The sequence below is a fragment of the Acomys minous genome, assembly GCF_964271855.1.
Source record: "Acomys minous genome assembly, chromosome: 12".
NCBI lineage: Eukaryota > Metazoa > Chordata > Mammalia > Rodentia > Muridae > Acomys > Acomys minous.
In genome coordinates this window covers 96529983-96543968 of record NC_140493.1, presented here as the reverse complement: position 1 = coordinate 96543968, position 13986 = coordinate 96529983, and the positions used below count along the sequence as shown (strand labels likewise).

Here is a 13986-nt window from a genome sequence, read left to right as displayed (position 1 = left end):
ACAGGGGTTGATAGTCCTTGGGGAGGCACCTTTCCCAGACCATACCACAGACTTATTTTCACTTAGTTCTGAGGTGAAGACAGATCATGGGAGTGATAAATTGGTAAGTATAAAGGTAGAAAAGGGGAAAGAAACAAGTTAGCTCCTAACAGGTCAAGAAACTGCAGCCAACTCAAACATGAAGTTGTAGAGTAGTGGTCAGATCAGGGCACATAGGTGTAATAACATGCTCATAGAGCTTTGGTAGGGTGACTCTTCTGGACCAGTATATCCGGGGGTGGGAGGGGTGGATTGAGAGAGAAAGTATGAGAATATTTGTATGTGTAAAGCGTTTTCAGTAAACTGTTAGGTTAAGGCTAGGGATGAAACTTACTTGGTAAAGGGCTTGTCTGTCATGCACAAAGCTCTGGTTCAGAGCTGGGTAAGCCAGGTATGGTAGTGCTCACCTGTGGCCCAGAACTTGGGAAGGGTGTCAGACTATCAAGACCAGCTTTTGCTACATAGTGAGTTTGAACCAAGGTTAGGAAACACAGGACTTTGTCTCTAAAATCAACAACAATAATAATAAACATTAAAAATTGGAATAGGAGTGCTCAGTCCTAAATGGAACATCTGTATAAAACCTCCTCACCAAAGTCTCAGGGGTTCTTGGGGTAAAAGGGTTGTGAGGGCCAGAAATGGTGCGTGACAAGTAGGGAACCAGTTGTCTAGTCACATCAGGGCAATTACGTGTGTACATTCAGAATGGTTTGTGAAGTATTCACAAGACGTGTACAGACTTTCTATCCAGACAAAACACCAGCATAAAGAGGGGAGTTGGGCACAAAGTCCTATCTCTAGCCAAGGAGCTGCTGTCTACTGATAGCTGCTGAGGGAGTCAGTTTTTTCCACCAGAAGACCGCATGTTCATGGGTGTATATGCACAACACAATTGTACTTTTTTTCACGGGGGAGACAGGGTCTCTTTATGTAGTCCTGGCTGTTGTGGAACTCACTATGTAGACCAGGCTGTTCTTGAACACACAGAGATCCTCCTGCTTCTGCTTTCCAGAGTATTGGGATTAAGGGCATGTGTCAGGAGACCTGAGTAGGCCCCCCACCCCAAAGGACACACAGTTGGATGTGTAGGGAAGGCCAGAGGAGGTTAAGTATGTGTTGTGTAAATATTATAAAAAAAACAGTACAGCAGATTGCTGTAAGTTTGAGGCCAGCCTGGTCTACAAAGCGAGTCCAAGTTAGCCAAGGCTACATCGGGAAACCTTGTCTCGAGAAACAAACAAAAAACATAGTACAAAAAAATTCTCAAAAACCAAAAAGAGCAAAGGGGGGGGGGGGCGGGGAATGTTGGATTAGAGATTCTTAATTCGAGACAGGGTTTCTCTGTGTAGCCTTGGCTGTCCTAGACTCACTTTATAGACCGGGCTGGCCTCCAACTCACAGAGATCCTCCTGCCTCTGCCTCCCAAGTGCTAGGATTAAAGGCGTGCACTACCTCACCCTGCTGAGATTCTTAATGAGAATAAAACTGTCTCCTATATTACTAGCTCTGAGCTAAAATCTTTATCCTTTTTCCTTTCTCTTGGCATCATGATAAATCTCATTCTGGATTGTAAGAGTACCCATTTTTACCACTTTTCAATTTTCCTTAAAAAGGTACTGGGTATTAAGAATTTTAACATTACTTGACATAAATTTTGGTGACTTTGAAATTACAGACTTTCTTAATGTTACTATTTTCTTTTAGCTCTGCTTCTTATGAACATAAAATTCTAAGGTGGTGGTGGTGTTTAAGTTAAACTGAGGAGTTTGCTTTTATCTGCAACACATTGTGTATTGACTCCATAGAGGTGGCATTTGTGGCTACAGTGAGCCAATTATAAATAAGTGAAAACCCATATTTTTATTTTTAAAAATTGAATTTATATTTGTAAACCTTTCAAACTAATTTGATAAGTCCAGTGTACCCAAAATCTGATGAAAAAAGTAAAAGGAAAAATTTCTACTCACTCTTGTTCCTTCTGAACATAGAAGCAAAAATCCTGATTAACACCAGGCGTAGTGGCACCTGTCTTTAATACAAGACAGAGGCAGGTGTATCTCTTGTGAGTTCAAGACAGCCAGGGCTATTACACAGAGAAATCTTATCTCCAAAAAGACAAAACAAAAACACTGAGTAACAGTAGCAAGTCAAATGAATAATTATAACAGGATGTGTCATAAATTAAAAAAAAAAAAAAAAGATTTCTATTGCATCATTAGAGTTAGAGGCCAACTGGAGCTATATGACAGCCTGTTTCAAAAAACAAACCAGGCCATGAGTGGTGGCTTAGCCAGTAAGAATGCTTACCATCAAGCCTGATGACCTGAATTCAGTCCTTGGGACTCTCACATAGTAGAAGGAAAGAAAACTCCACAGGCTTTCTTATGGCCTCCTCATGTGTACCACTGGTGTGTACTTGCTCACATGCAAATAAGTGAAATTTAAAATGTTTTTAAAAAATAGCAAACTCCATGTGTGTGTTGCCAGTACTACTTGATAAGCAAGATTGACTTTTGAAAACCTTATGAAGAAGCATTAGACCTTTAAATTAAAAAGGTCTCAAGATAAAAGATTAGTATGTTAAATTCAGTTGTATTTTAGTTTATTGACAGCAAGAAACTGAATAATTACCATCAAGAAACATAAAGCCAGTAGTGGTATGCACCTTTAATTCCAGCAGAGATAGACAGATCTCTGAGTTCAAGGCCAGGCCTGAGCCTATACAGAGAAATCTAGAAGAACCAAAAAGAAAGAAACATAAAGCTGTGTATATGATAGGACACACCTTTAGTAACATCACATGCTAGATAGGAGCAGAAGATCAGGCGTTCAAGGTTAGCATGGACATGTAGTCAGTTTGAGGCTAGCCTGGGATACATGAGAAGGTTTCCTCTTTAAAAAAAAAAGCCTGGCTTGCTTGAGACAGGGTTTCTCTGTCCTAGATTCACTTTGTAGGACAGGCTGGCCTCAAATTCAGAGATCCTCCTGCCTCTGCCTCCCTAGTGCTGAGATTAAAGGTGTGCGCCACCACACCCGGCACTATTTTCAAAATTTTAAAACAAAAGCCACAATAGAGAGAATGGCTCATGTGTGCAGTCAATTACTTTATCAAGTCACCAGATGTTAGGATAACTCCTAACATTTGGGAAGGTGAGTAGTGTAGTTCAGTGCTAGCATGCTTGCCTAAACTTGCATGAGTCCCTATATCACAAAGTTATTAAGAAAATAAAGGGCTGGACCTGGAGAGATGACTGAGTGCTTAAAAACACTTACTGTTCTTGCAGAAGACCATGGTTCAGTTCCCAGCACCCACATCAGGCAGCTTACAATTCCTTCTAACTCCAGTTCCAGGGGATGTAAAGGCCTCTGACCTCTTTGGGCACCTGTATAGTATGGTATAAATAAACTTATGCAGGTAAATACATATAAGTTAAAATAATCACTAAATCTTTTATGAAGAGGAAAGGACCCTCTACATCAAGTAAGTTATGTTCATATGTAACAGCCCTTATTTCAAGAAATCTGTAAAGAAATTTGATGAATTGTTTTGTTCTGAGACAAGATATGGCTGTGTAGGTCAAGTTAAGCATTAAATTTTTTCTTAAAATTAAGCATTAAATTCTCAATCCCACTACTTAGATGCTTGCTCAGGGGCTCCCTGGTATTATAGGAGAGCTGCAACTCTCACCCATGATTTATGTAAACACTAGGGGTCTTCATGCTTGCTTGGTAAGTGTTTTACTCCCTGAAGCACGGTCTGTGGGCCTCTGCTGGATAGAGTTGAAGCCTGAGTTCTCTGGACAGCCATTTTGGGTCTGTGAAGGTGGAATCCCTTTTCTTAGCAGGGTTCTCACTTCGCCTGATCTGGTAACCCCGGATCTTGTAAAACAGCTTCACATGTCCCTCAGGGTGGGTGGCAAGCTGAGCCCATGCTGATGAGGAGCTTGATCTACATGCACAGGGAATTCCTGAAAGTGCCCCGCCCTGTGCTGAGCAGATCCTAGCCTCCAGCAAGTGACCTTTACTAGTCATCCTCTCACACGTAGTATAATTAAATACTGTTTTCTCCTCCTTGCGATAGAGCCCCATGTTACAGCAAATGAGGCACTGTACCACGGTATGTTGATTAAATATCCTACCCTAGTAAATCAGTTACCCTCCACACCTCTCCCATTGTCCAAGGTTTATAAATAAAGGCTGGCTGCCTGGCTTGCTAGGGTGCTTGCTCACCATTCCTCCACCACAACTTTCTGAGACTTCCATTTATTCTGGAGGGAACCGCCATTGGATGCTTCATGGGGCCAAACTGCCTTTACAGCTGCTGGGACCTGCTCTACCACTGCTGCTAGCTAGCTTGGTGCTGACTCCCAGTGAAGCTGGGCCTGCATCTCACCTGACCTGCCTGCCAGTGGCTTTCAGATATCTGCCTACTTCTGCCATACCCAGCAGCTCAAACAAGGAGCTGTAACACGTGGTATCTATACCATCGGGCTTGTCGAGCCCTTGAGTCTCCACTGCCCTCTGAGACCTGCAGTCTCACTCCAGAAGGGCTTCAAGTGTAACACCCCATGGAAAACTCATTTTCCACCTCCCCAGAGAGGCCAGGAACCTGGCTTAGCACCCAAGTGCCCAGAGCCTCACTCTGAGCAGCCTTCTAACCTGCCCCTAAGCAAAAAACCTTGGGACCTTTGATTTCTGGGTCCCTCAATTCTCGTCCAGAAGCAGGCAGCACCTGGGCTGACCCACACTGCTCAGCTTTTCATTTTGTTATTTCAGGATAGATTCATTACCATTAATCTTATTTTATACGGGTTTAGATTCAGTTGCTTGAATTACTTAGTTCTAGCACTGGAAAACCTCTTCAGATTATCACTGGTGGCATTTTTACTTGTTTACTTATTTATCATAGTTTTTGTTTTGTTTTGAGGTAATATATGACTAAGCTGAGCTGATTGGCCTTTGGAGAACAGTGTCTAGAGACCAAGATCAGGGCACTGGTTATAGTCATTGCTTTCTGTGTTGTTGGTTATAAGATTTCTCAATAGATAAAGCCAGGAAAGTTAATTGCTATCTTTAATCCACCTATTTTTTGTTTTTGTTTTTGTCGAGACAGGATTCCTCAGTGAAGCCAGCTTTGTAGACCAGGCTGGCCTCAAACTTACATTGATTCCCTTGCCTCTGCCTCTGGAGTGCTGGGATTAAAGGTGTGCACCACAATGTGTGGCTAACACATCTTTTTGGTTTTTTTCGAGACAGGGTCTCTCTGTGTTAACTTTGGCTGTCCTGGACTGGCTTTGTAGACCAGACTGGCCTCGAACTCACATCGATCCACCTGCCTCTGCCTCCTGAGTGCTGGGATTAAAGGTGTGCGCCACCACACCCAGCTAACACATCTATTTTTATTTCTACTCATTTCTATGTTTTTAAAAATTATTGAGTTGGCCAGGTGGTGCTTTCTGTTCACACTTAATCTCAGCACTTGGGAGGCATACGCAGGTAAGTTTCTGTGAGTTTGAAGCCAGCCTGGTCTACACAGCAAGTTCCAGGACAGCCAGGTCTCACAGAGAAGCCATGTCTCAAAAAAAAAAAAAAAAGAAAGAAAGAAAGAAAGAAAAACCAAAAAAAAAATCAACAATAATAACAAATGGGGGTGTGGATTATGAGTTGGCGCAATCCCAGCACTACTAGAAAAGCTTTGAGCAGAACCAAGAGTTTCAGACTAGGGGCTAGAGAGATGGTTCAGTAATTAAGAGCACTTACTGCTCTTGTAGAGGACTTGTTCAGTTCGCAGCAGCCACTCATGTGATTGACATACATATGCAGGCAAAATACTCATACACATAAAATAATCTAAAGAAAAAGAAAAGAGATTGAGACCAGATGGGGTACATAATTAAATCCTGTCTCAATAAACCATCCAACCTATGAATTGCTAATAGTTCATTATAATAGTTTTTACTTTGTTGTTATTGGTAATTACTTGTTTTTGTTTTGATACTTGGTATTTCTTTCCAAGGCTGATCTCCAACTCACAGTAATCCTCTTAACTCTTTACAAGTGCAGCTGAGTGCTGCAGCTAGAAATGTGCGCCACCACATTTAACAGGAATTATGTATTCAGTAGAACACCTATGTAAAGGAGTCTAATGATTAGCAGCTCATATACTGTAAGAAATTCACTAACGTAGAGTGCAGTACTGTGTACAGAATGTTAAATACAATTAAAACTCTGATTTCTGAAATTAAGTTTCTTTCGTTGTAGGTTTATTGGTTGGTTTGATCGGTTTTTGTTCATGGTGGTGGTTTTGTTTTGATACAAGGTCTTTGACACAACACTGGCTTTCCTGGAACTCTCAAAAATTTGCCTGCCTCTGAGTGCTGGGATTAAAGGAGTGCATCACCACTTCTGGCCTTCCTTATGTCTTTTATGGTGGTTCATACTGTTTTTGTAATAGAGGTGTATTTGTTTTTAAATATCGTATTATACTTCTCATCTTAATCACCCACAAAGTGATTGAGTGGTTTTTTTATCTACCATTAATTTTTTTCTTTTGTACACAAATTGTCACTTGTAAATATTTGTTGTTTATGTATGTGTTGTTCGTTGTTTTGGGGATGAGGTTTCATACAGCCTCGGAATTCAGTACATAGTTGAGAAACACCATTGCTGGAGGGCCAAAAATTCATCTCTTATCCTTTCCATACTCATCCTACTTTAAAGAAGCGATAGGAAAAACAACTGAACTATTGTTAGTTTTGGTTTTGTTTTTTCCTCAGAAGAAAGGTATGCTAAAAATTGTAAGCTCTTGCTGTTTTTCAGTTACAGGATAACATTCTTCTTACCTCTAGTTAATCAGGAATAACTTGTTTTCCTTGCATTCACTGGGGATATTTAGTGGTGTTTTTGGCCTGACAAAGGTTTGAGGGTAGAATTAAACTAGCTAGGAAATACTGATCCATAACAATAAGTATTGACTGATTAGGTCCTTTTAGGAAGTTGGACTGTGAATAAGTAATAAGAATTTACAGGATGATTTGCCGTTGCTATTTCCTTAGGTTATACATATCTACAATAATTATATAAAGATAAATCTTAGTTGTAGGTTTGTTTGACTTAAAACATTATTCCTTTAGAAAATTTGAAAAATAGTAATTCAAGGGATATAAACCCCTGGTTCAATTGCTAACACCATGTAAGCCGGGTAGTGCTGCATACCTGCTGTCACTAAACTAGCTACTGTTACAGTATTGATAAATAGATGCCAAGCAACAGATCTGATATGAAGAGATTTATTTGTGGGAAGGGAAGGGGAGTTAGGGCCTATATTGGGGGGGGTGGCGACAGTGAGACAGACAGAGACACAAGACCTGGGAGAGATGGGGGAAGGGCGAGACTCAGGCCTAGACTGAAAGTTGGCAGTGACTGCCTAGTAGGTCCATTATATCTGGTGCGCAGCTGAGGAAAGTCTGACACAAATCTAACAGTGGCAGGTGATGATGGCAGAGGTTTCTAAGCAACCTAGAGGCAGGCTTTGCGGGGCGGGCCAGACCTGTATGCTAACAACTACATTTTGAAGTATCAGAAGCTCAAGGTCATCCTCAGCCATAGTGAGTTTGAGGCCAGCCATGAATACATGAGAGTACATGTCTCAAAATAATCAACCCAGAAAGAGGAAAGAGCAATGAGGTGTGTGTGTGTGTGTGTGTGTGTGTGTGTGTGTGTGTGTGTGAGTGACCTCATTTTAAAATATGCTTAAGCGGACACCAGTAGCTCAGTGGCTGTGGAATTTTCAGTCTTCAACTTCCATTTTGATAATTTCGTGGCTAAAGTGCTAATTTGTAGCAATGACTGGTGCACTTTATATATATCTTACAATTTTTGCTTATGTCACTTAAAACTATCTTTTGTTTTTCGAGACAGGGTCTCTCTGTGTAGCCTTGGCTGTCCTGGCCTTGCTTTATAGACCAGGCTGGCCTCAAACTCACAGAGATGCACCTGCCCTTTCTCCCGAGTGCTGGGATTAAAGGCGTTCACCACCACACCCAGCTGTTAAAACTATTTTAAATATCAGATGATTCAGTTGGTAAAGGGCTTTTAGCCGGGTGTGGTGGCTTTAATCCCAGCACTCATGAGGGCTCAGCCAGGCATGGTGGTTCATACCTGTAATTCCAGCAATCAGGGAGGCAGAGGCAGGTTGATCACTGTGAGTTCGAGGCCAGCCTGGGCTATAAAGCAAGTCCAGGACAACCAAGGCTACACAGATAGACCTTGTCTCAGAAAAAAGAAAAGAAAATATTATTTCAGGACAATGCATGCAGTAAACCTAGACAGACGCCCTGTTCAAATCTAGCCAAAGGACAACTCATTGTCCATGGTTGTGGGGAGGGGGGAAGAGGACTGTCTCTGACCTGAACTCTGGGCAGGGGGGGCCAATGGGCACACAGAGAAAGAGGAAGCAGGCTATGGGGATGAGACCTGATAGGCTGTGGTCATAGGATGGGGAGGAGGTCCCCTCTGTCAGAGGTCTAGGAGAGGGGAATTAGGAGGGTGGATGGGACCTGGAAATACAAGGGAGGGGATAACAGTTTGGATGTAATCTGAATAAATTATAATAAATTAAATTTTTAAAGAAAAAGTGTTATTTCAGGAAGATATGATACAGCACTAAATGAGTTTTGTTTTCTTACTGTTTTGGCCACACTAACCTTGAATTCTAGGTAAACCTCTCCCCTTAACTTCCTAGGTGAAGCATGGTCATCATCATCATGCTTCTCAGGGCACTTGCTTAGATTCCCCCCATGCTGATACACCCTGTAAAACCTCTACTTAGTTTGAGTTTTCTTCAGGACTTTTTGCTATAGTTCTTTGATTTGGCCAAGAGAACAAATTATCAAGTCCAATTCCTGTTTTTTTATTGCTATGATAATTTTATGCCTTATACTTAGCTTCATCCAATAAGAGACATCCAATACAGTATATCCCTCATTACCTCTTAAGTCTCAGTTACTCCAAAAGACAGTCTTTTGTTCCCCTGCTCTAGACAGGCAAAGATTATAAATGCATTCTGTCTGCCACCTCAACTTTTCTATGCTTTTCACTAAATGTGAGCTATATAAATCCTTAGAATGCATCTGAATATTTTTTAAAAAGCAAACTTATGGAAACGTCTTCGAAAATGCCTACTCTGGGTAGGGAAATCTGCTGAATATTTCTTCTCTTTTTTAAGATAAGGTCTCAGTGTAAAGCCACAGGTAATCTTATCACTCGCAGCAAACTACTACTTTGCAGCTAGATATTTAAATACAAAACTGGGGGCTAAAGTGATGGCTCAGAGGTTAAGAGCATTGTCTGCTCTTCCAGAGGCCCTGAGTTCAATTCCCAGCAACCACATGGTGGCTCACAACCATCTATAATGAGATCTGGTGCCCTCTTCTGGCCTGCAGGTGTTCGTGCAGACAGAGGCACTTTATGTATAATAAAGAAATACTCTTTTGAAAAAAAAATACAAAACTGTTTTTTCCTCTGAAAGGACCAGGTACTGTTATAAAATTCAATGAGGGGACAGTTCATTACCGTTTTGTCTTCTGCTATCACAAGTAAAACCAGGATTAAAAACCAAGTACTCGGTTTTGTGTGCTTGTTAATTTTTCTTTGAGGTAAATGCTTAGATGTGCAATAAGATGGCAAGTAGGTTTCGATGCTTTTATATCTTGATAAACTGTATTATAATGTGACTTTTACACCACTTTGGGTTTTTATCAGTAATGCACAAGGAAACCAGTTTCTCTACACCCTTACAAGAATTCTATGAAGAAAGGCATGTGTACCTTTTTGTGATGGTCTTAATCTGCACTTTCCTAAGAATGGTAAATTCCTCCCATGTGATTATGTGCCATTCTTAATATATGTTAATTTGTGGCATCTTATTTCATCATGTGTATATTTTAGTATTTGCTATTTATCTAATAAGTACACACTAATATGTATCTATATATTCTCAATCTGAAACTAGTCTTATTTTCTTAAAGAGGATGAACTATCTTAAGAACATGTTCTAATTTTAATGAAGAAGAAAAAAAAAAGGTGGCTCAGGAAACTTAAGATAGAGAGAAGTCCTGTATTAATCTGAGTTTAAAAAGCAAGGATTTTGAATAGAGTCAATCATTTTCAAATGTAAATACCTTAAACAAAAGAAAAAGAGACCCTGTGTCAAAACACAGAGATTAAAAATGAACATCTCATCCTCTCTTCTAAAAAGACCTAAATCAAATGGAGAGTCAATTTAGTATCTTTAAAAACATTTAGACACACAAATCAAGCTGCTTTCAGAATTTTGATACTGAAACATTTTACAAAAAGGTTATTTTATTTTGTTTCTGAGACCAAATTCTTACTATACAACCCAAGCTAGGCTCCAGCTCTTATGTAGTCCAAGCTAACCTTTAGCTTGAAGTCCTCCTAGGATTGTAAATATACAACACCTAATAGTGTAGGCTTTATTTTTAGTGAATATGAAATTGCCTATTTGTACATACCAGCAACTAATTGACATTCAGAGCATTTTCAAGTTGATTGAAACCTCTTCTGAACCAAAAAGTTGTATATTCTCTAGTTAATACTAACCTAAACCTTAGATTTTTCTCACTTTTTTCCCCCCACCACATTACCTTTACTGTCTTTCAAAGTATCCATTTAAAACACTCCATAATCATACAGCTAGGCTCATAGAGTGTAAATAAATAATCCATCCTACTGCAGGGGACAGAATAATTTTCTCATTTTATCGTGATGTGTGCCTCCCCCCTCCCATTTTTGTATGTTTGGGATTTGGGGAGTAGGGTGTGGTGATGAAGACAGTTTCACATAGCTGAAGATGCCCTTGAACTCCTGGTCCTCCTGTCCCTTCCATATGCTGCACAGGCCTGCACTATCACATCCTAGTCCCATTTCTTGCTGTAATACTTGTTTCTGCTCTTTCAGATTCCTTGCAAATAGTAAATCTTCACAAGCATTTCAGAGGCTGTTTGGATTTATTTGTTCTGTTGTTGTGACCTGGTTTGGCTGTGTAGTTCAGTATATTCCTTATGTGTGCTCTCTTTTCCCCTTTCCCTCTCTCTCCCCACCCCCCATTTTCACTGTTTGGAGATCATGCCTAGAGCCATCCTTATATTTACTTTTTTCAAAATGGTTTTGGTTTTTCAAGACAGGGTTTCTGTGTGTAGCCTTGCCTGTTCTGGACTTGCTTTGTAGACAAGACTGGCCTCGAACTCACAGTGATCCACCTGCCTCTGCCTCCATCCTGAGTACTGAGATTAAAGGGTGTGTCACCATACCCAGCTTCAAAATGTTTTTTTTTTTTTTTAATTTATGTGTATGAATGTTTTGCTTGGAGATATATATATAAATATATATATGTTTACCACATGGGATGTGTGCCTGGTACCAACAGAGGCCAGAAGAATCTATCACATTTCTTGTAATAGTAAAAGACTGTTAGCCTTTATGTGGGAACTCAAGTCTTGTGGAAGAAGATCGTGTGTTCATGTTGCAGTGACCCCAACCATAAAATTATTATCGCTGCTATTTCATTACTGTTTCCTACTTGAGTATAAGGAAGTAGAAACTGTAATCACTACCTTTCTGTGGTATTTCTGCAACTCCAGAATCAGTGATTAGCTGCATGTCTATGTCTTTATTGCCTATACCTAAAAGATATAATATGATTGACACTCAAACTCATTCCTTACCCCAACCTCCATTTTGTTTTTCAATCATGAAAAAGAGTCTCATGTAGCCACACTTGATGCTTTGTTCCTCTTGCATGCTGAGACCATCACCATACTCCCAACTTTTTTACCTCTTTTGAGGTATACATACCCTGTAAATACAAAATTTGTTTTGAATACTGAAATTCAAACTATGGGATTTCCTTACACTGCTTCCTTACTTGTATTCTAAATATTACATGATTTGTGTAAAAGTAGTCATTAGTCTAGCATGGACAAGGTCCTGGGTTTGTTCCGTAGCACTGGATAGAAATAAAACAGTAGTAGATGATTATATTCATTTGAAAATTATATGTATGTATACATGGGTGTGTGTGTGCATATGAGTATTGAGGCAAGAGGCAACATCAGATGGCCTCTTAGTATTTAGTCTCTTACTGGATTTGGCATTCACTGATTCAGCTAGACTAGCTGGCCAGCAAGCTCCAAGAATCCACTTGTGTCTGTCTCTCCAACTATATGCAAAATATATCACCAAATTTTTAAGGTGTGCTTTTAATTTTTTTTTATGTGTATGAATGTTTTGCCTGCATGAAGTTCTGTGTACCACATGTGTTTCTGTTAACTTTGAAGACCAAAAGAGGTCATAGGATTCCTTGGAATTGGCGTTATAGATGGTTGTGAATTACCATGTGGGTGCTGGGAATCAAAACCTGGTTCTCTAAAAGAGCAGTCAGTGGTCTTAATTGCTGAGCCATCTCTCCAGCCCCCTGCCCTTTTTCTATATATTTGTGTCTGAGTATGAATTTGTACACACTAGCACAGTGCCTGCAGATGCCAGAAGAGGGAGTATTCTCCATCTGGACTTATAAGTGGTTGTGAGACACTGGGTGTGGGTACTAGGAGCCAAAGTACAAGAGCAATATAGTCTTTTTGGTTTTGTTTTTTGAGGTAGTGTTTCACTATGTGGCCTGGCTATCCAAGAACCCACTCTGTAGATCAGGGTGGCCTCAAACTCAAGAGATTAAAGGTATGCGCCACCACCACCCACCAGCACCCCAGAATGCAGGTAACAGTCTTAACCACTGAATTATCTTTCCAGCCCCTGCACCCAACTTTTTTTTAATGTATGTACTGCTTGAGCTAATTTTTTGTTCAGGAATCTCTACACTTGGGTTATCATGTGTATGTGGCCATTATTTGAGATTTTGATTTTGTTTCCTGGGAGTAGTGGTGGTTGCAACACTCAGGAGGCAGAGGCAGGCCATTCTCTTGAGTTCAAGGACAGCCAAGGCTATACAGAGAAACCCTGTCTCAAAGCAAAGCAAAATAAAAAATACATATGCAATGTGTGTGTGTCCCTCCCATCCGTCTGTCCATATGGAGTATTTTAAAATAAAATACAACTGAAGATCCTAGATCTGTGCTACAGCACTTGCCAGGCATGCTCAGGGCACTGGGTTTGATCCCCAGTACCATGACTTGAAATAAAATAACAGTTTTTGAAAAACTATTTTTTGGGCCGGCTGTGGTGGCACATGCTTTTAATCCCAGCACTTGGGAGGCAGAGGCAGGCAGATTGCTTTGAGTTCGAGACAGCCTGGTCTACAAAAAGGGAGTCCAGGACAGCCAAGGTTAACACAGAGACACTGTCTCAAAACAAAACAAAACAAAAACACCCACAAATTTTTGTGATACAGCAGCTAAAGATAGTTTTACTGAAATTTTCTTTTAGTTGTCTTGATACTTAGTTACTGTAACTTTATTTACCCTTTTTGAAAGCGTTATGTTAGTATGTAGTAGTTTTGTTAAGGTTTTGTTCCATAGAATTAAGACAGAGGTCTTTCCTCTGTCAGTATGTAACACTGGTAAATATTTGAGTTCCTCTTTCTTCCAGAGCCAGTTCTCTTAGTTATTTTATCTCAGTCATATTTGGTTTGGTTTTAAAGCTCACGATGAGAAGTTTCAGTCAAGTGGTGTGCTACTGGGGTCAAGTGTTAATGGGTTTTTATATCTCTTTCCTTTACTCAGATCGAGTCTGTTTCTCAGTCATCAGAAAACCATGGTATTCCTGTTAGTCATAGTTCAGAGTCCTTGTCTACCAAATCACTGAGGCCTGTCAATGGAGTTGTGAACAGGTAATTTCTATTTCTTCTACTTCTCACACTTCATACCCTTAACAAAGGTTTAATTTGGAGCCTCTAGTTATTCCCAGCCAAGA

At 40.2% G+C, this 13986-nt stretch overlaps 1 protein-coding gene across 15 annotated transcripts in view; it reads left to right on the top strand.

The window, feature by feature from the left end:
• The window catches only part of KANSL1 (KAT8 regulatory NSL complex subunit 1), a 122191-nt gene that overhangs the window by 88430 nt on the left and 19775 nt on the right, over positions 1-13986 (top strand). For 13 of the 15 annotated variants that reach the window (XM_084750007.1, XM_084750010.1, XM_084750002.1 and 10 more), the window contains 2 exons: positions 5-103; positions 13797-13903. In XM_084750007.1, the coding sequence (XP_084606133.1) occupies positions 5-103; positions 13797-13903 (206 nt within the window). The remainder of the gene's footprint in view (positions 1-4; positions 104-13796; positions 13904-13986) is intronic. The other 2 variants (XM_084750003.1, XM_084750005.1) reach the window with 1 other exon arrangement.